Source organism: Pyrus communis, chromosome 2, assembly GCF_041283825.1.
Source record: "Pyrus communis isolate YQ-2024b chromosome 2, ASM4128382v1, whole genome shotgun sequence".
NCBI classification, from domain to species: Eukaryota; Viridiplantae; Streptophyta; class Magnoliopsida; order Rosales; family Rosaceae; genus Pyrus; species Pyrus communis.
In genome coordinates this window covers 5,137,145-5,159,889 of record NC_142566.1, presented here as the reverse complement: position 1 = coordinate 5,159,889, position 22,745 = coordinate 5,137,145, and the positions used below count along the sequence as shown (strand labels likewise).

General features: G+C 34.7%; 2 protein-coding genes and 1 pseudogene across 3 annotated transcripts in view; 2 read left to right on the top strand and 1 right to left on the bottom strand.

Moving 5' to 3' along the window:
• LOC137747456 (uncharacterized) overlaps positions 1 to 22,745 on the bottom strand; it is an 87,747-nt gene that overhangs the window by 31,901 nt on the left and 33,101 nt on the right. The gene's annotated exons all lie outside the window — the stretch shown is intronic.
• LOC137748281 (rust resistance kinase Lr10-like) lies at positions 7,612 to 9,924 on the top strand. The gene is made up of 2 exons (XM_068488409.2): positions 7,612 to 8,586; positions 8,734 to 9,924. The coding sequence occupies exons 1-2, from the start codon at positions 7,935 to 7,937 to the stop codon at positions 9,858 to 9,860; spliced, it is 1,779 nt and encodes a 592-aa protein (XP_068344510.2). The 5' UTR covers positions 7,612 to 7,934; the 3' UTR covers positions 9,861 to 9,924.
• Positions 11,165 to 15,549, top strand: LOC137747464 (uncharacterized; annotated as a pseudogene). The gene is made up of 10 exons (XR_015951901.1): positions 11,165 to 11,590; positions 12,154 to 12,255; positions 12,838 to 13,222; positions 13,290 to 13,521; positions 13,711 to 13,719; positions 13,806 to 13,861; positions 13,970 to 14,077; positions 14,174 to 14,359; positions 14,478 to 14,604; positions 14,792 to 15,549. The product of XR_015951901.1 is annotated as an uncharacterized LOC137747464 (transcript).

Genomic DNA, 22,745 nt, shown 5'->3' with positions numbered 1-22,745 from the left:
ATTGCCATATATTATTTTACATAATATCTTGTAATTATTGTTCAATTACAACCATATATGGCCAGCCACTCCCTATAAATAGCCTTATTATCCCACTAAAAAGGAAGCAATTTGCTACCCACAAACTCCTAAACACATTCTTTTCAGAATTCTAACTTTGACATCGGAGATTTTTCGGCCAAAGCTCCCCACCGCCCCACAATTCATTGCGGGCCAGTGAGGCTTTTGGCCTTAATCTTTGGTGTTATTATTTTACAAGAGCATTTTCATCAAAGAAAAAGATGGTGGAAATTTCTATCCACAGATGTTATCCTTGAATGTACCATACTTGACCAATCCAGAAACTACTAAGCACCGGTCAACAGCATACCGTCAAGGACCCACAAGACTTTTCCTCCAACCAGGAGGCCAATCATAACACGACACATGTCGGTATCAGAAGCCAATCACAGCGCGACACGTGTCGATATCAGAGACCAATCACAACACGACACGTGTCAATGTCAGAACAAAGCTAGAAACTCTCTTCTATAAAAGGGGATCATTCTCCCACAATAATCCCTAATGTCATTTGTACTAAACTATTCACTAGAACTCACTAAAAGAGAGCTTGAACCTATGTATTTGTGTAAACCCTTCACAACTAATGAGAACTCCTCTACTCCGTGGACGTAGCCAATCTGGGTGAACCACGTACATCTTGTGTTATTTGCTTCCCTGTCTCTATTCATTTACATACTTATCCACACTAATGACCAGAGCAACCTAGCGAAGGTCACAAACTTGACACTTTCTGTTATACCAAAGTCCTCGCCGATTTTGTGCATCAACAATCCTCTTAAAGGTTAACAATAGCCAAGATTGAATATGATGATTTTGGTGTTAATTACTTTCTCATGCTACTAATGCCAAATTGTTCTTTCCTTGCATTTACATATAGAGCAAATTATAGCAGTGGTTCCTTATCTAAAAATCCATGAGCATTGGTCCCTAAACTCATCAAAAAATGCAGTTATGATCCTTTTCGTCAACTCTGTTAAAACTTCCGTCAAAATAGTCATGTGTCACGCACGTGTGGTTGAATCAAGGGGAAAATATAGAGAACCAGGTGAAAAAAAAAATGTAGCAATGGCCCCTCAACTTTAACCCAATTAGAGAAATGGTCCCTCCACTTTAACCCAGTTGAAGCAATGGACCCTCAACATTAACCCACTTGTAGCAATAATCTTTCCAACATGAGTCATTCTAATGGAATTCTGATGGAGTTGACAAAAAGGACTATAGATGCACGTTTTGACGAGCTAAGGGACCAATGATCATGCATTTTTAGTTGAAGGACCATTGCTCCAATTGGATTAATGATAAGGAATCATTCCTCTAATTTTCTTTGTCATATAACTGACTATTGATTTTAGAAATGTAGTATTAGGATATCTTTTTTTCTTTCTGATTTAGTGTATCAATTCGTTTGTTGAGACAAAAAAAACATTTAGAAGAGAAAACGTGATCGATAACACTGTGCGTCTATTGTGAATGATTTGTAGGGATTGAGTTTAATGACGTTTGTAGTTAATAGTGGAATGCAATTTAAAGCACGAAAACTTGATTACGTTCCTCTCATCTTTTCTATTCACTTTTGCCTTATTTGTTCTTGGTTGCTTCACCTAAAAAATATTGTGCATCTCTAAATGTGTGTGTGTGTGTGTGTGTATATATATATATAACTTTTGATAAAACAGAAAGTCACAAATGTTAAGACCTGATTGGGTAAGTTTGCTATTTTTATTCTCAAATGCGTGAAATAACCAAAATATCCATAGAAGGGGAAATGTTGACTTTTGTTGTTTACCTTGTCATGACATGTATAAAATTATCCTATCAGTAATTCTTGTAGTACTCATTAATACGAACATGTGGGCGCAAGTAAAATGAGATTTGGACATAAAACACAACTTTTTCGAGTCCTTAAATGCAAGGCCATTTTTGTAAATTTCGAAGTTCTACTTAAAGACGCGTGCATTAGAGAAGACTGAAGGGATTGAAAGTATTTTGAATGTGTGGGTGAAAAAGTTGGAGCCTTTTTCCAAGAATGATTTAGGAATTTTTGAAAAATGAAAGGAAGAGTCCGAGGTTTTATAGGTGAAACGTTGCGGAGTCATCCATCCGTTGAATGCACACCAACCTTTCTTAGGATTAGTAAATCCGATGGTTAGAATTGACATAAATTTCTCATTTATCGTGAACATGCAATAAAGAAAACTTCATCATTGTGACCTTTATGACGATACTCAAGACAGCACGTCTGAATCTAGAATGTCTCGTCTACTTTACAGAAGGGAATTACCAAATGAAGATTGAAGACTAAACGCTACATATTCTAGCATACAACGGAAAGCATGGTCTTTGGATAACTATCCATCCTCAAGGGGAACAAGTTATTTTTAAATACATAGGGGCAATTGTGAGACCATGATTTTCCAGGGCTAGAATAAGGCTGATTGAAATAGAGTTACCTTAGAAGTCCGACCATGAACTAAATAACTCCAATCGAAGCTGGACTAATGGAGAAGTGGTGCCACCATCATCCTGTTTCGGAGTAGTGGGCGAAGTCCGAGTAAATTCAATGAGAATAACCATGCTTGTTCCGTAAGACACAAGGAACTGATCTGTATGAAAGTTGTCAGACATCCTCTATATGTCTTAGAGTTCCTAAAATCTAGAATTAGAGTGCGCTGCAAGTATTCACACTCCTAAAGATGATGCAATATCTACTTCTAGATATATTCTAGGATTCTCATGTTTTAGCACAACGACTCTATTTTAAAAATGTCTCTCTTCTGATAGGTATAAATACACCCATTCTAGGTTCGTCTCTGGTAATATAATCATCACACTCTGATTCTCTTGGCCACTACTTGAGTCTTACACTTGCATACTAACTTGACCATCCAAGAGCTTTTGGCAGGCAAACCACCCCCACCCCCGATCTTAGGCTTGCTCACGGTTGTTTGCTGCTTTACAGGTTACTCGGATTTGTGCCTCCACCATTTGCAGTTGTGCAGGAATTTAGTTTGAACAACCATGCTGACTAAAAAAAAAAAAAAAAAAAAAAGGTCAACTTTGGTTCAAGAACCAGACTGGTTCAGGTCCCGGTTTTCATTTTGACAGAACTGCTCATAACCAAACCAAACCAAACCGTAAATATAAATAATTTTTGAAAAACAAAAAATTCATAAAATTAACACGATTAGCAAGGTAGGGCTTGTCGAAGGTGTGAACGGACATTAATTTCAAAAATGTTTCTTTACTTCTTTCACTACTCAAGATTGCACCATATCGGGTGTATAGTGCTGATAGAAAGGAAAAAGAGAATCGATGCTTGGAAGATTTTTGGATGATTACAAAGTACTCAAACCAAGCATGTACTCATACGCGGATATTAAAAGGATTACAAATCAATTCAAGGACTAGTTGGGCCAACAGAATATGGAACTGTCTTCCAAAGAATGCTCTCTTTTGAATTCCTTATTGCTGTCAAAAGTCAACATTTCCAAGGGAGATGGGTAAGAGTTCGTAATACTAAGAGATTGAATCTCTTCACACTCGGCCAAATTTTCGTGGAATTTTAATTAATTAGATGAAACAATGAATCTTGAACAAAGCAAAACAAAATTTAACACTAAGAGATTGAATTATTGAAGGGGACGTGGATGTTGGGTACTCAACAGTCCAAGAATGAAAACTCTCATTTCAGCTTTTATCCAAAATTTTGGAATTATGTGTGTATTGCAACGATTGTCCGAAGGATTATTCTTCTTTTATTAATTTTTCATGGAAAATGAGCATGGGGCACAAAAATTGAATGAATGAAATTTCAACGATCTACAAAGGGATTGTGAGTTTGACACGCCATTTTCCTTCCTCTTATGCAGTCATGTTTATTAAAAGACAAAAATAAATATGACTTTACATAAGGAGACAAAAAGAGTATTTTTCTTTGAAAAAATCAACTAATTTATTGAAAAAGATGTGGATGTTGATTCATGCGTCGTGTGAATAGGAAAAAATGACCTTGAAGAGATACAAGACATAGACATTCATTAGAAGCTAGCAAAAAAAAACAAAAAAAAGTTACAGTGATTTAGAAAAAGGGAGTTTTAGCAAAACATTTATGGTACTGTTCACTTTTAACGAAAAACCATATTTTTACCTTTCTTGGCTACTATTCACTACACCATTATTTATCATTTTTCATTAAAACTAAAGTTTTTTTTTGAACTTTTCGTTAGTTTTCCTTCAGAAAAAAACAAGAAAGCCTCGTTTTCAAAGTGGTAGTCATTAAAACAATACTTGATTAGAAGAAAAGTCATAGTATTGTATTTACAATCTCAAGTCTTGAGGGGTAACAAGAGTGCAAGTTTCCAATTGGAATATGATATGAAATTTCTACATAACTATATATGACAAAGAAAGAAGTCTAAGTTTCTAGGTGGAAGGGCTTCCAATTGATGTGAGTTTGTTGAGAAATGAAGATGAAGATGAATATTGTTGTTGATGTGAGTTAAAGTGAACAACAGAATAAGTTGCTTATCCTTTGGCCTTCTAACGTGGTATTACCGGAAAACAAGTTGTTACTAATAAATGTAATTGACTGGTGAATTAAGATGTGCGGTACGATTTTTGATAAATAGAGAAGATGAACATTGTCGTGACAAAATTTATCCAAGTAGACCCACGGAAAGACTTAGGAACTTCATATGCAGTGGGATAAAATCTTAAGCTAATTTCCTTTTTAATCTTATAGTCATTAAGTAAAATGTATATGCATATTTCTAGATGCATACACACCAATGTACTAACTCCTTTTAAGTAGTCATTTGCAAATCCCTCTCACGTGCTCTTTGTAATGCTCATGTGGTGCCGTTCTAATCTCTTATATATAACTTTTTGTGATCCATTTTTTCATTAATATGCCAAAATCCCTTTAGAATTTGCAACTTATCTATTTGGTTATGGTTAAAAAAAAAAAAAAAAAAAACCCTTGGAATTTCATTTAAACTCGAAAATCTAGGGATGTGAAAGCAATTTTCTCTTGTTCGGCAACATTTAGCGAGAGCAAAGGCAAATTGTACAGGAAAAACTTAGAAATTAGGAATGAAGATTCCCAATTTTAATTTTGTCTAAATAAGTGTAATTTCACAATTCAAATTACAATGAGAATCACAAATATATTGTGGGAAATCTTGCGACAGCCAAACTTTACGATTAGGATGCCAAATTTCGTGATAAACCTAATAAGGGTTTAGGGCTGCATTGTTTACTTTGTTAACTCTCCAAATCTTGGACGGGATTTTCGGCTCGTGCATCATCTTCTTGCTTTGTTCTAGGTCAGCGCCTCTACTCTCTTCTTTCTTGAATTATTTTAGCTTTTCAGGTGGATTTTTTATGCCTATTGTGAATTTTGCTAGTTATTTTTATTTTCTGATAGTCATATGTTTATTGTGCTTTTTAACTTCCAATTGAATTGTGTATTGGTTGGATTTGTAACATTTTATTTTATTTTATGGATTTTGGTGTTAGTTTTCTGTTATAGATGTTGTCCTTTTGAAGGTTAACAATAGCCAAGACTAAACATGTGTTAATTACTTTCTCATGATACTAATGCCATATTGCTCTCTCTTTTGCATTTACATGTAACCAACTGTTGATTGTAGAAATATAGTATTTAGGAGAACTTTTTTTTCTTCCTGATTTAGTGTATTAGTTTGTTTGCTGAGACCAAAAGAAAAACATGTAGAAAATAAAACATGATTGATAACATTGTACGTTTATTTTTTTTATTTTATTTTTTGACAGAACCGATAAAGTGTTTCATTACTAAGAACAATTAAATACAAGAGGTGTCAAAGGATACAATTTTTTCAAAGACCAATTTCTTGAATAGGGAGATAGTTCGCATAAGATGCAAATACTTTTAAACTCCTATACGGCTACCACAATAGACCACCACAAACAGGAATCCCAGGTAAAATCGCAACAAGGACAACAAACACAACATCCTCATACCGATACCCTGACATAAAGCCATCAACAATGAGACCACATAAATCACATAAGAGACATAAACAGATCACCGAAGCAACACAAAGTTTGCTAACTTAACCCGCTCAAGAGACGCGAGTACAGACGTGGCAAGAGACGCGGGTTGTACAACCATGAGGTTGTGTCCGTGGCAAGGACAACAAAGGCATGGGGCTTAGGATGGCAGAGGAAATACCACGGCAAGCTAGAGCCACCCGTCACACCGTCGTTGCCGCCAAACTTACGTAAAATTGTTAGCACAAAAAGCCGCCAAGGGTTTCCGCTGACCGGGAACAAGATAAGATTTGTGAACACCAAGGCCACATGGGTCACAACATAGCAAAATTGAAATCTCTGTCATCCTCAGCGGTATCGGACCGCTATCTACAAATTAAAGCAACGAATTGGGCAAGTGTGCAAAAAATTTTCACAGCGGTATCAGACCGCTATCCACAAATTAAAGCAACGAATTGGGCAAGTGTGCAAAAAAATTTCAATGTGCGTCTATTGTGAATGATTTATAGGGATTGGGTTTAATGAGGTTTGTAGTTAAAGTGGTATGCAATTTAGAACACCAATACTTGATTACGTTCCTCTCATTTTTCTATTCACTATTGCCTCATTTGTTTTTTTTGTTGCATCGCCTCAAAAACCTTGTGCGTCTACATGTATGAGTATAACTTTTGGTTAAAACAGAAAGTCGCATATTTCATAATTAACTATTTAAATTTCTTGCATATCACAATATATCTTTGTTCATACATTCAAACAAGCATGACAAATACTAAGGAAGAAAATAGGGAAAAAATGAAAATTATTGTCACTACAATTGTATATATTTTTTCCCTTTTGAACAAACGATATTATCTACATTAAGGGGGTGAGGGAGTGGCCTAAACCTTACAATGGGCTAGCAATAATATAGTTCAATTCGCCTTTGGTGAGAATCGAATATAAGACATTTCACTTACAAGTGAAGAGAAATATCCTAGACCCTAACTGGATATGTTATTATCATGGTCATGCATTGGTATAGTAACAATATGTTTGGATAAGGACAATAAACTTAAAATTTTGACAAAAGTCAGAATTTATAAATTTACACAATTAATTCCTTTGTTTGGATTTATAAACATAGAAATTTAGACTTTCCGCATGAGAAAAAACTTGGAATTTGGAACCTTCAATTCTCATGTTTAAATTTCATGTAAATATGTGTCATTTCTAAATTTCAGTAAGTGAGAGTTTAAAAATAACAAACATGTATTCATATTTCATTCCTCTTTGAGGTTAATCAAACAAGAAAATTTATAAATTCTAGAAAATAAAATTTTATTATTTTAATTTTTGTTATTTTAAAATTCTTAGTAATCTTAAATTTTTCCACTCAAACAAAAAATTTCCTTGTCATAGAACTTTCAATTAAGATCAAGAAAGACAACCCTTTTCACAACTGCCAAAAGCAATTTTTATTTTAAAGCAGATCAATACCAAACTGCAAAAGCAAAGTAGGAAGGCTAAAATTAAGGTGAAGAACCTGCTTCCACTTATTTCCATAGGAAGGAGAGAGAGAGAGAGAGAGAGGGAGGAGAGAGAGAAAACCCCAAGTAGTATTATAATATTGGTGGGGTTAAGTCACCTTCCGTGAAGTTGCAGTAAGGACTTCTTTCCAGAGAAAAGTCAGTCAATGATGTTTGACACAGTCAGTCAACGACAAAGACAGAATTGTGTAATCATAATGCTCTACCTCTTTTTCATTAATGGAGGACAGTGTATAATTACTACGTACATATCTCTGCTCAATTACAGAAAAGAAAAATCCAGCGCATTATTTTTTTATTATTATCTCAGAAATGCAGAAATTGATCGTCTCTTCCTTTTGCATATTGATACTGGTTTTCTTCAAACTAGTTGGAGCTAGCCAGTATATGTGCGCGGAATGTAACTGTAGCAATGATCAAGGCCCGGCTATCCATTTCCCATTGAACATCAGGCGCACACATCATTGTGGAAATCCTGGGCTTGAATGCAATGGGAGACATGAGCAGCAAATACTAATCAAATTTTTTGTCAAACACATAGATTACAAGCGTCAGGAAATCCAAGTCTATTTGCCAACTAACTGCCTGCTGCTAAAGCCTGTTGAAATCCCAAACATGCCACCCTCTCCCTTCAACGTGTCAGTCGGTTACATGAGTAACGTTACCTTATTCAGTTGTCCTACTTCTGTTGCAAGACGAGATACGATTGCGTATCAAGTCCCCTGCCTCGGCGACCGTGGCAAGAGAACTTATGCCATTGGTTCTCACGTTGGTTTTGAAACTCTCTTCCGGAGTCTACAATCTTGTACAAAAATGTATGATGTTCCAAGACCATTTGGATATGAAGGTCTTCGTTTCAAATGGTCTATACCAAATTGCAGAAAATGTGGAGAGGGAAAGAGGTGTGGATGGCAGAACAATGGCATCAACATTGAAATTAAATGTCTTCCCTGGAAGAGACCAAGTAAGGATAACATATATATTCATTGCTAGTTTTAACCATCTTTACATTTATGTCTTAGTAATTATTATTTAAAATATGTTGTCCAATCCATTTTTACTAGGAACATTACCTGACAGTCTCGTTTAAATTTGCAATGATCTTCTACAGGCAACACATGGAAAAAAGTGCTTACAGGTGGAATCCTGGGTGCTTTGCTTCTTGTTCTACTGATGATTGCAGCATATCGGGTATATAGCGCTGATAGAAAGGAGAAAGAGAGTCGATTAAGAATTGAAAGATTCTTGGAGGACTACAAAGCACTCAAACCAAGCAGGTATTCATACGCAGATATTAAGAGGATTACAAATCAATTCAAGGACAAGTTGGGCGAAGGAGCCTATGGAACTGTCTTCAAGGGAATGCTCTCTTCTGAATTCCTTATTGCTGTCAAAGTCCTCAACAGTTCCAAGGGAGATGGGGAAGAGTTCGTAAATGAAGTGCGAACGATGGGTCATATCCACCATGTCAACGTGGCTCGCTTGGTTGGATTTTGTGCTGATGGATTTGCACGAGCTCTTGTTTACGAGTTCTTCCCCAATGGTTCCCTGCAGGATTTCATTTCATCTGCAGATAGTAAGAATTCATTTCTTGGTTGGGATAAGCTGCAAGATATTGCCCTAGGCATAGCCAAAGGAATTGAATATCTTCACCAGGGATGCGATCTACGAATCCTGCATTTCGACATCAAACCCCATAATGTTTTGCTAGACCAAAACTTCACTCCAAAAATTTCTGATTTTGGTTTGGCCAAGTTATGTTCCAAGGATCAAAGCTTGGTGTCCATGACTACAGCTAAGGGGACCATGGGCTACATTGCACCCGAAGTGTTCTCCAGGAATTTTGGAAATGTGTCTTACAAGGCAGATGTCTATAGCTATGGAATGCTGCTACTTGAGATGGTAGGAGGAAGGAAGAATATTGGTTCAATCACGGATAACACTACAAATGAAATTTACTATCCACAGTGGATTTATAATCTTCTAGAGGAAGGGGATGACCTACGAATCCATATTGGAGAAGAAGGAGATGGTAAAATTCCAAAGAAACTTGCAATTATAGGGCTATGGTGTATCCAGTGGCACCCGTCGGATCGTCCTTCCATGAAAACAGTTGTTCAGATGTTGCAAGGAGGAGGAGAAAGCTTGAGTATGCCACCTAATCCCTTTGTGCCTACTGGTCCTACAACTAGAAATGCAAGACGCCTAGAGCTAGAAGTTATTGCTGAATTAGAGTGAAATATATATGCAGATATGTAGACATATAGTAATATTTACATTGAATAAGGGGACCGTTTGATAACCATTTCGTTTTCAGCTTTTAGTTTTCATTTTTCACTTTTTTGAAAATTGAAAACTAAAATCTTGTTTGGTAAATACTTTCAGTTAAAAAAAATATAAAGATTGAGAACTAAAAAGTGAAAACTCAAAGGAAGTAGATTAAAAGTAGTTACCAAACAAACCGGAATCTCAATAATAAAAAAAGATTGAATTGCACAGCGCAATCCAAAGCAATCAAAACATTAACATAGTAAAATTAAACAGATCTGATGAAAAAACAAAAAATTGTCAGATAAAAATAAGGATAAAGTAAAATATTTATAAATAGCTCATTGTCTCTTATGTCATCCATTATTTCTATAGTATATATAAATTCTCGAAAAATTTAGGTTCTCATCCCTTATTTTCATATTACATTAATTGAAACCTTATTATTTTTCTATTTTAGATCAAGGTCCCTTGACTTATTCTATGCCATCATTTTAGTATTTAAAATATTACATGTCATCATAAATGAAATCTCATCCCTTTCTGCATTTAAGGCAAAATAAACTGTATGAGTAAGTTTAAAACAAGGAAAATCCATTTGAACTGCTCCATTCTTCTTATTCCCTTATGCACATCCGGAATCTACAACACCAAACCCAATTTTCTCCATTTTTTCTCCATTCCTGAATTGATCCAATGCATATATGTTGAATAAACCTATTGTGATTACAATACAAATTAGCATCAATGGTTTTGTCGGCCTGTGAGATTTGTGTGGCATAGGCAAGGCAATGCAGGCATCGCTTTCTCAAAGCATCTGGTTAATTCAAACATGCAGAGATTGTAGAGTGAGCTGGCTATGTCAAAACTGTACCATTCTGAAGTCATCTTCTCTTGTTCTTTATATTTTTCCTTTTCCTTTTATTATTATATATTAGTCTTGATTATTCAATGTCTGGTTGGCTACACTTATATCCACTACAATAGTTTGGGTCTTTTACGACTTGAAATATACGACGTATAATATTGATATGCCTTAAATGATATTATTCATGACATTTATAAAGATCATGTTGTAATACTCATGCATAATCTGTCATTCACAGCGTTACTTTTGTGCAAGTTGTAAATAAAATTATTCACAACTTAAACGTTGTGTATCGTATTTGACAATTTATACGACGCACTTTTTTTTTTTTTAAGGCTTTACGTTTGAACTTTCGATATATTTGGGTTCGTACCTTTTATGGCGCAAATAACACGTCGTAAATAATGGCACAGAAGTTTGTGGTGAAGAAGCCCGCGCACAAATTCATTCTCGCGCCTTCTCTTTTTTATTTAGCCGCTTCTTTTTTTGGGTTATTTATTTATTTTTTTCAAATTTCCCCCAAATCTTAAAAGGTTTGTATTTTCTTGGTAAACTTGAAAGAGAAACATTGCAATTGCATTTTCATGTACCCAATATTAATTGTCGAGAGCCCACCCCCTTCCCTTCTCTCTGACATCGTAACTCTCTCCTCTCCATCGATCTCGCTCCACCTGCTCGCCGTCGCTCTATATGCTCGTCATCGCCGTCGATTCGTCTGCTCGTCGTCACCGTCGCCCGTCTGCTTTCCGTCACCGTCGAAGTGCCCCGCCATTGAAGATCTGAAATCCCCAATACAGGGTGCTTTTCGGCATTTCGTTCTCCAAAATTTTAGGTATGCTCTCAATCTGTATCAACCCTATCCTGTCCCCTTTAGATTTTTGTTTAGTCTCAGCTTTATGGTGCTTTTCTTAGATTTGTTCTATCACTGTAATTTTAAGGGATTTTAGGTAATGAATTTGGTCGAGAATCTCAGTTAGGTTTGTAATTGTTTTCTTGGTTGCCTGGGTTTGAGGATGATTAATCCACTTTCTGAATTTTAATTACTTTGAACTTTGATTTTTGGGAAACTGCAATCAAAATGTTGCTATGGATTTATAGTTAGAATCGATTGTGAGTCTTTGCACCACATCAAGCAATACCCCGGTGTTGCAATTCCGAGGTTTGTAATTGCCGCTGTTATTGATGGTTTGGTCCATCCTTTTTAGAGAGATGACTTCAATGATTGAAACTAGTTTATCATTATTTCAGATGATATTCCAAAAAATATTTGCATGAATATATGTGCATTGACTGACTATTTTTCAGTCTTTGATAGTGGAGATAACTCTTTCAGGTTATATGTAGTTCTTACAGAAATTTTATGGTATTTTGGTTGGTTTTGTGTTTTGGTTGTAGCAAACTGGTGGATGCCCTGAGATGACTAGTTATCTACAAAGTGGTAATCTACGAAGCCGATGGATCCTGAAGAGTACAAAGTCCAAGTCATTTTATGTAAAGGTAAATCCTTTTACTTTTAATTACTTATATGTGAATGCCTGCCATTTGAAGTCAAAATTCTTTTAGCCATTACATTCTTCATAAAGATCTTTATATGCTCAAAAGAAGGAGTTTTTTTTAGATGCCATGTTACTGGTGGTGGCTAGCCTCTTCTTTTTAAGCCGCTAGTGTGTTTCAATTACACTAGTCAATCGTTCTTATGTGGATTATGTTTTGTTGATAAGATGGCCGAGACAAAGTTGTAGAGCCCTAGTAGCAGGGGTGTTTATCGCTTTTATACTTTCATTGTTTACTCTCATACGTACAATACTGAAAAATCAGCATGTATTGACGCGTAATTTTAGTTCCATATTTATACATAATTTTGATTACATGTCCAAATTACCCAAGATTCTTTTTCCTTTACAAATTTGTGGAGTGCATTACATGGATATGATTCATGTATGAAATACACTTGACTCTCACTAATTTAAGGGCAGCATCGTTGACTGTACAGTTTTCAATTCTTTATAATCATAAGTATAACAATAGTTTCTATAACAAAATTCTGTTAAATATGTAATATCAGTATTTGTTTTCCAGGTTCATTAGTTGAGGATGATTTTTCCAAGAAAGAAAAGATCACAGCATTCAGGCCGATCTAAAGAACATTATGTTGATATTGCACCTGAGATCTTACAAGAAGAGGACGAAGAAGTACCAGATGGCCTATTTACAGAGGACTCGAATCAAACTAAAAGAAAGAGGGGTCCTACTAGAATGAAGACAATTTCCACAAATGATGGTCAACAAATTGAGATTGAATGGAATGCAAAACGGCCAGTTTATTGGTGATGGATCTATTGACTTATCTACTTACATGGGTTCTTTGGTCCGAGATGTTGTCCCTATAACATTTGATACTTGGAAGGATGTTCCTAAGAAAACAAAGGACATCCTATGGCAAGCAATCAAGGTAATATGCAGATAAGTCAATTCTGATCCCTCTACTTCAAGGTGAACAATTTATAGTTTATAAATTTTACTTGTGTTAATATATATTTTTTGGTAAATGTTATGGATATTTTATCAAATCACAGAGTAAATTGGTATTAAGTGAAGATTGGCAAAGAACATATTGTTTTGAAAGGATGAATAATGTTTGCAGATCACATAAATCAGTAGTTGTCAAGTCCATAAGAGAAGCAAGAAATCGGAAAGCAAGGCTTCGACTAAAACCAAATAATGTCAAATTAATTCAAGATTGGAAGACTTTCCTTGCAAAGTGTAAGCTCATTTTCCTTTTCTTTTATTTCTAGATTAGTTATCTTCTTTTGAGTTCAAAATTGGGCCAGAGAAATCAAATTGATAGTAGTTAAAGGTCTATTTCAACACAAAGCCTGTCTACACAAGAATTTGGTGTTAGTTAAACATGTGTATGATTCTATCTTGATTGCATGTTAATTTAGTTTGAAGATAGATTTGGTACATGCTAGCTAATTGATATGTGATATGAATCATTGGTTTCCTTTTGATAGGACAAAAGCAAAACATTCAGAGAGATGAAGTCTAAGCAACTCCTGCACTCATTAGTCGCAAAGGATATGCTAGGTTGGCGGAGGATTTGGTAATTACATTTCATTCTAGTGCCTTCTTTTCTACAGGACAAGAACAATTTACTAATTTTTTTCTGTGTTCTACTGTGTGCTTACTGCATTTATGTTTCATTTTGTAGAAAAGAAAAAGTGTAGACCCTTCTCTAGTTTCAAGAGGTGATGTTTGGATTGCATCACATACTAAGAAGGGTGGTGGACCATCCAATTTGCTTGCTGCAGAGACTATTGTAAGTAATTTTTAACCATTTATTTCTTCTTGTTTGTTGATATGCAATGACTGATGAGGTCTTAACTTTGATGTGCAACGTTCGGAAAAATTTAAGCAATATGGAAATGGATCATCATCTGGTTTTCGAGTTGACGTTCTTTCCAAAGTTTTTGGTGCTGGGCGACATGGCCGTGCAAGAGGAGTTGGAGGTGGTGTTCCTTCTACAAAGCTTGGAATATTTTCACAACAAAAATTGCGCAATCACCAAATGGATGAAAGGGTGCACAATTTAACTAATCAGGTCAGAGCACTGACAGAATTGGTGCATCTTTTTATGAAAAATCAGATTAGATATTTAATAACATTGGGATCATATTGAATATTTGTGAAATCAGTTTTAGTGACGCATTAAATCACAGGGTAATGATCTACCAAGTGAGGCATCTACTGACACACAGGTTGCAGCTCCTGAGGCGCATGTTGATACTGTCACAAGAACTGAAACTCGTCTTTCCCAATGCGCAACAGATGAATCGTGGTGGCGAGGTTGATACACTTTTTCAATGAGCCTTCTTCTAACTATTAATGCTCATTGACTCTGTTAAAAGCTCTGCCATTTTCAATCTAACTAGACACTAGAAATGATCGTTGACTCTGTTAAAAGTTATGATGCTTTGGTCCTTTTCCATAGTTGCACATCTACTGATTTCTATGTTTTTTTCAAATCCTGCAGGTTATTTCTGAAAACATTGAAACATCGTGGTGTACCAGATGGTTTGATTATAAGACACCTTCCTTTTGGTCCACCAGCATATTTATAACTGCTAAATGGTACGTAGTGTGATAATTTTCAAATATTTTGATATTAAGTCAGATGTAGGACAACGTAGAAATTCTTAGGGCCTTCAGCAACAAAATTATGAAAAAGTGAGTGAGATACAATTAAAAAAATGAAAGAGAAGGATCGTGATTCATGAACTAAAGGTTTGAATAGGGTAGAACGGATTTAGTTTCATTGTTAAAATCGATTGTGAGTCTATTGTTATTGTATTGTCAATTTGTTTATTTACTTGAACTTCCTAGTATCAATTTGGTTAGATATATCTAGCACCACCATAGAAGCTGTTTGTGTATATATGAAATAATAAAAATGATAATTTGATTGGGTTGCCTTGGTATAATTTATATACACTTATTTAATAATAGTTTTCTACAGATTTGAGAATTAGCCCAGCACTTCTTAAGGAATTTCTTTGTTTTTTTGTTGGTATGGTGCTGTTTTGTGATCAAATTGGTTGCTCTATGGACATGGAGGATGTGCTTGGGAGATCGGTTTTTTGGTTTGATGCTGCTTTGTAGGCATAATTACTATAGATTCTGCATCAGTTGTAAAAGGAACAAAACAATTCAGATTTTTTGTTTATGTCCAAACTTAGAATTGTTTTGTAATTGACAGTTTCTACTAATTAATCTAAGGTATTTGGAGTTTAATATGTTTATGATCAATATTGTTATCCTTCTATTGTATTTCTTACAATATCAGTTTAGATGCTGTGAAGTGAGGTCTGTCTAAAAATGATATGCTAAAAATAGATGTATGCTGTAATTGTCTTCGCAAGATTACGACACTCAACAAACGCTGTATCAAATATAAATTACAGCACATAGGTATGCCATAATTGTTTTCGCAGTATTACGACATCCTATTAACGTTGTAACTAATACCAATTAAGGCGCTTAGGACACACCTTAAGAACATTTACGGTGTGTTTTACTTAAATTATGCACGACTATCAGAGTACGTCGTATTTGTCAAAACATCTTTTACGACAGGGGCTTTTACTGTTTGGGGGCTCATGCCGTGAATAACCGTTTACGGCACCCTTTGTGTGCCGCAAAAGGCCAATTATGTTGTAGTGATCCATGGTACATTTTTAATCTACATGTTTCGTTCTAATATATCTATTGCTATAGTATGTTTTGGTTGGTTCAAATTCGTTTTACATAAATATATGGATACAAAATTTTTGGAGAATATTATGTAAAATGGTTTTTAAGGTTGCTGCATTTTATATACCCACATATGCATGTCTATAAAACAATTTGTTATGATAGACATTCTTTTCCTTGAGTTTCTAAATGTACCCATGAGTTTTCTTGTAAATTCGGTATGTACTCGTATGCTATTTATGTTATGGGTACATACATTATTTTTGGTCTAAGTTGGTGGGTACATTGCTTTTGTATGTATGAATTCAAGGTTAATTACACTAACACCCTTGAGGTTCATCGAGTTTTCACAAAAACCTTTTACGTTTGAGACATTACACTAGTACCCCCTGAGATTTTAATTTCCTTTCATATCCTTAAGTAAAAAATCTGCTAACGAATTTACTAATTTACCCTTATAATTAAAAAAATAGCTATTTTGTTAAATAAGAAAATCTTCATAAATATACAGAAAAACAATATTAAATTAAAATATTGAATATTAAAAAAAATTATAATCAAAACGGCAGAGTTCTAGCTACCTATGTCTCTCTCTCTCTATGAATTTTCATTTTTCACCACAATTTCTTCAAACATTTACAAAAGTAAACTACCATCAATTCCTTAATTACCATTGTAGTTGCTTCTTCCTCTTTAAAGGCACTCTTCTCTTGAGAGGACCAGAAACACAAACGACTCACAAAAAGATGAAGGCCTTAGAATATGCAATACTATTCTGTGCAGCATTTTCAATCTTTTGTGTGATATCAGTGTCATGTACCAATTCATCCTCATTTGAATATAATTTTCTCCAACGCCTTTCAAATCATTCTCATCCCTCGAGTCCAATCTCTTGAGGCTTTTTCACCCCCAAATGTGCCTCTTTTTCATCTGTTCTGCAGTCATATGTGAGAAATCCCATATTTCTGACTCCCACAATCCCGAAACCGCTCGTAATTATTGCAGCCAAGCACCCATGTTCAAGCCACACTCATATGTGCCAAAACCCTTGGCTTGGAAATTAAAATTAGAAGTGGCAGACATGACTATGAAGGCGTCTCCTATGCATCCAAATATTCAAAAGATTTCATCCTTCTCGACAATTTTAAGCTCCGGTCCATCAACGTCGATCTAGCAAATGAAGGTGCATGGGTTCAATCCGGGGCTATACTTGGTGAAAATTTTTATGCAACTTTTAAGAAAAGCAAGTATCATGGCTTCCCTGCTGGGGTCTGTCCTACAATTGGTGCTGGTGGGCATTTTAGAGGAGGTGTGGTTATGGTAACATGATGAGAAAATATGGGCTTTCAGCTGATAACATTGTTGATGCAAAAATAGTAAATGTAAAGGGTACATTTCTTGATAGAAAATCAATGGGATATCGAGGGGATGGTTGGTTGCTAGAGATTTTTTATTTTTATTATTGTTTTTATTTTTCTATTCCTTCATAAACATTAATTTACGTATTTTTCATTTTTCTTATGTAACTAATAATAAGGGTAAATTTGTCTTTAAGAAATTTTTATAGATGAAATTTGGCTAAAAGGGGTTGTGTGAAAGAGAATTAAAACCTAAAAGGATGTTAGATTTAAAATACCCTTGGTTGTTACTGATTCTTCAATTTGTGCAATAAAAATGAAAACACAATTTGCTACATTAATTGAAAAAACAAATTTAATTATATGGGATGAAGCACCTATGAATCATAAACATTACTTTAAAGCATTGCATAAATCACTTTCTGACGTTTTATCACATTTATATAGTCCAGAAAACAATATGTCTTAGGTGGTAAACCTCTTTTATTAGGTGGTGATTTTCGACAAATATTACATGTTATACCTGAAGGAACCAAAGAAGATATAATAAATGCTTCTTTAAACAGTTTGTATTTATGGTCACAATTTACAATTTTCCGTTTAAAAGAAAATATGAGATTATTAAAAAATGGCATTAGCATTGTGGAAAAGAAAAAATCAGTGATTTTGCAGATTGGCTTTTACAAATTGGTGATGCAGCAATTAATGATATAAGCGATGAAAATAATTTTAATGATGCAGACACATCTTTGATTCAAAAACCTGAAGATTTAATAGTTCATGCTTCTGAAAATCCAATTTCTTCTATATATTTTTTTGGCAACTTATCCCAATTTTGAATTTTCTTTTAACAAGTTTGATTATTAAAGAGAACGTGCTATCATAACACATTGAAACACCACTGTTACAGATATAAACAATAATATAATTGATTTGTTACTTGGAGAATAACATGTGTTTCTAAGCTATGATTCATTGTGTTCTTCTAATGGGAATATTGAAAATTTAGAGACATCATATCCTGTTGAATTTTTTAACAAACTAGATTTCAATGGTCTGCTTCCACATAACTTGACTTTAAAAATAGGAATGCTAATTATGTTGTTACGAAATTTAAACCAATATTTGGGTATGTGCAATGGAACTAGATTAGTTATTACTCAGTTATATAATAGAATTATTGAAGCCAAAATACTTGGAGGAAACAATATTGGTTATAGAGTTTTCATACCAAGAATCATTCTTGCAGCAATTGAGAGAAAGTGACCTTTCTTTTTTAAAAGATGCCAATTCCCAATTAGACCATGTTTTGCAATGACTATTAACAAGAGTCAAGGACAATCTTTGAAACAAGTTGATTAATATCTTCCAGAACCAGTTTTTTAGTCACGGTCAGTTATATGTTGCGTTATCTAGAGTGACATCAAAAGAAGGTCTCAAAATTTTAATAATGGATGGAGAAAATAATGTGAAAAATTATAGTGTAAATATAGTGTTTGAAGATGTTCTCCAAAATTTAGGATAAAATTGTTAATCTAATTAACCCATATATAAATATTTATGTACTTATTCATTGTAATTCAAACAACTATATCACAATCTTTACCTATGGTTTACAAATAACTACTAACTCTTATAACTATCTATCTTTTGTATATGCATGATGAACAATATAAGCAGTAGAAAAACAGCATCGAAAACAGCATTCAACTTAGGTTTGTTTTGATGTAACTATTTTTCTTTACTTTTTCCGCAATAAGAATCATTTACTTTTAAACTAGGCTTATAACATCTTAAAATATTTAGCATCCGCATACGATTAGTATTGAGATTGTCTTCCACTTTTTTCGCGCATTGAAATGCTCTCTCTGTATTTGTCAGTCTTTAAAATTGTTTCTTTGTCAAGTATATGATTTCAACCTTTCCTTTTCCATTTTTTTTTATTAAACAAAGCTCTTATATACTTAATGTTGATTTCCTTTTTTGTACAAATTAGTTGATCAATCTGTTCAAATACAATCTTTCTTTCCTGTTCCCTTTCTTTTGCCATGCTGGTGCTCTTGCTATTCATGACTCGCTCACCTGCTCAATCAATCATCTACATTGTTCCTTATACAGGTACATTTGGGTAACAATCAATGGTATGTTAAAAAAAAATATATTTTATTCTTTTTTTCATAATTGTCTTCTGCTTAGATTAAATTTTTACTAACGTTTCTCTTTGGGAGAATTAGTTCTTACCAATATATATGCACACTATCTGCTTTTTACCTGGTCTTAACACATGATTAATTACTTTCCTACCTGCTAAGGGGTTGACTTGCGCATCCAAAGTATTATCAAAGGCACTGCCACCAAAAAGGTGCCCACTCCACAACCTTTGGTTGAACCAAAGAACATCACAGCAATAAGGAAATCATTAAATCTATCTCCGCAACATTTTTATTAGGGTGAAGTGCTAATTTAGTTCCTGAACTATCACCTTAGTTAAAATTAGGTCCCTGAATTATTTTTTCGGTAAAATAAGTCTCTAAATTCATTACAATTTGCTAATTTCATCCCTACTATTATATTCAAAACTATTTTATCCAATTTTTCGTCAACTTAAGTCACTTGACACACTTTAGAGTGTAATACCATCATTTTCTTGTCTATAAGTCCTTAACATTTCATATAGGTTGCAAATTTAATGTCTAATTTACCCTTAAAAGTTAACTTACACTATTTCTTTATGAAAAACTATCAATTTATCCTCCAAAGTTAACTCCATACACTATTTCTTTATGAAAAACTACCAATCTACCCTCCAATGTGTATCACATGCAAGTAACGTGGCTTAAATTGACGAAAAATTGAATATAGTAGCTTCAAATATAACATTGGGGATGTAATTGACAGATTTTTATAATTCAAGGACTAATTTTTCTAAAAAAAATAGTTTAGAGACATAATTTTCACTAAGGTGATAATTGAGGGACTAAATTGGCTGTTTACCCTTTTTATTAATCATTAGATAGATTAAACGATTCCCCTATGCATATTGTGTTCTTTTGTTGAACCAAACCATGTCAACAAAATATATCTATGGTTAAAGCATCTAGATTCATGCTTTTGGATGTGCATCTTAAACCCCTCGATGAATAGCAAAGCAATTTATCATGTGTTTACAGTAAGTCAAAAGAAAAAAGTGTTTGTCTATATATTGGTAGGAACCAATTCCTCTGAAGAGGGAGAGATGGAAGTGATGATAATACTTAAAATAATCAAAGCCCAAACAATTTACCAAATTCCATCTCTATACTCCACAAAGACACTAAATAAGACATATCTGATCCATTTCTGAACATCTTTTCTTACCGTTCTTACAATAGAAAGGGCACAAAATTGACTTACACAGTCTTCCACAATACTCACTTTGCTTCAACCCATATTTCACTTTGTCAAATCATACATGTTCCTGCAATAGGTGAACTCATATTTATCTACCACTTCTTGCTAATTTTAATTTTTCCATTCCCATCTTTGCTACAAGTTTTCACATAATTTTTTACTGCATTTGTCAATTCTTTATATATATATTTTTGTCTTTTATGTGTTTTATGTGTTGGCACAAGGTTACACCAGTATTAAACAACTACAGGTCCTCGAAAGGTTTGCTAATTGCCCTATTTCATCAAGCTCAGTATAAATAGATCTTAATTTTTTACTACAGTTAAATACATGGACATGCCTCCACAAATACAAATTAGTTCTTGCTTAAATACTTTGTGTGTTTATATAGAAAATGTTCCCATCATCTACCAAAATCCTCCACACATGAAAACAAAATTTCTTACTCAAAAATACATATTACAATACTACCATATTTGTTGTTTTTTATTAAATTAACACATTGTTTTCAATTTTATCTTCAACACAAAAGAAAATGCTCTTACACAATATGTTTGCTTACATTTTATAACTTATCTACCACATGTTAATTGTAGTTATATTGTCATATCCCGACCCGAGCTCGACTCCGCCATAGCACGATATTGTCCGCTTTGAGCCTCGACCCGAGCTCGACTCCGCCATAGCACGATATTGTCCGCTTTGAGCCTTGACCACGCCCTCACGGTTTTGTTTTTGGGAACTTACATGAGAACTTCTCAGTGGGTCACCCATCATGGGATTGCTCTCGCGCTCTACTCGCTTAACTTCAGAGTTCCGATGGAACCCGAAACCAGTGAGCTCCCAAAAGGCCTCGTGCTAATGGAGGTGGGCATGTACATATAAGGCATAGAGGATCCACTTCCCTAGGCGATGCGGGATCTAACAATCCACCCCCCTCCCGACGTCCTCGTCGACACACTTCCGGCCAGGGATTGGCTCTAATACCAAATTGTCACATCCCGGCCCGGGCCTCCACCACATCTCGTGTCACTCCCCGATCCCGACATATGTCCAGGATCGACACGTGACGTTAACAAATACCCGTAACTCAACATACCCTGCCTCTGGGATATGGCAAATCACAACTCGAGAATCAAATCGCATAGTAATTTTTTGTATACTTTATGGCTGCATCTAACCTCTTCGTTAGAATGCCTACGTACCCTCATTTCGGATTAAACCATTCGTAGTTCGTCATTCACAAAATCATACATGTATCACACTGAGTTCAAGCAGAAAGGCATAGCATTCCTCAATCATTTATTAGAACTTGACCAACATAAATTTCTAGACTCAGGGCTACATAGCAAACCCCCATGAAGATTCACAATTTCTCTTCCATCCAACAAATAAATCGTTATGTCTCAACATGATATCACAATTCACACCATATATCATATTAAAAAACTGATGAAGCACAAACCGTTCTCTAGCCACATTAATTAACTAATTTGATCAAAATACTAACAATCATTTCCATATCTTCTAAATTCATACTTTATTAAATCATAATCGAATCGTAGAAAATCTCGAAGGAGTCACCCAAACGTCCAACATCTTTTCTAACTCAATTCACAAGATTCTCGAAACCATTGAATAAAACTAAGGCTAGAGTGACACAGTTAGGCCAAGCCTACTTCTCCAAATAATGGGATTTCAGACCACTCTATGAAATCCAACAACCTCGGGTTCCGGACCACTCAACGAAATCAAACTAAATATGATCGCCTATCAAATGTACCAAATATAACTAATTATGATCACCTCTAGAATGCGTATTGTCCTCCATCGCAGATATACCAAGCATGATCACCCCTGAATACATATGGTGCCCCATCGCGGATATACCAAGCAGGACCACATCCTAGCTCTAGGTAGTGATCACCCAACACAGATATACCAAGCATGATCACTCCTAGCATGCGTATGGTTCCTCATTGCGGATAT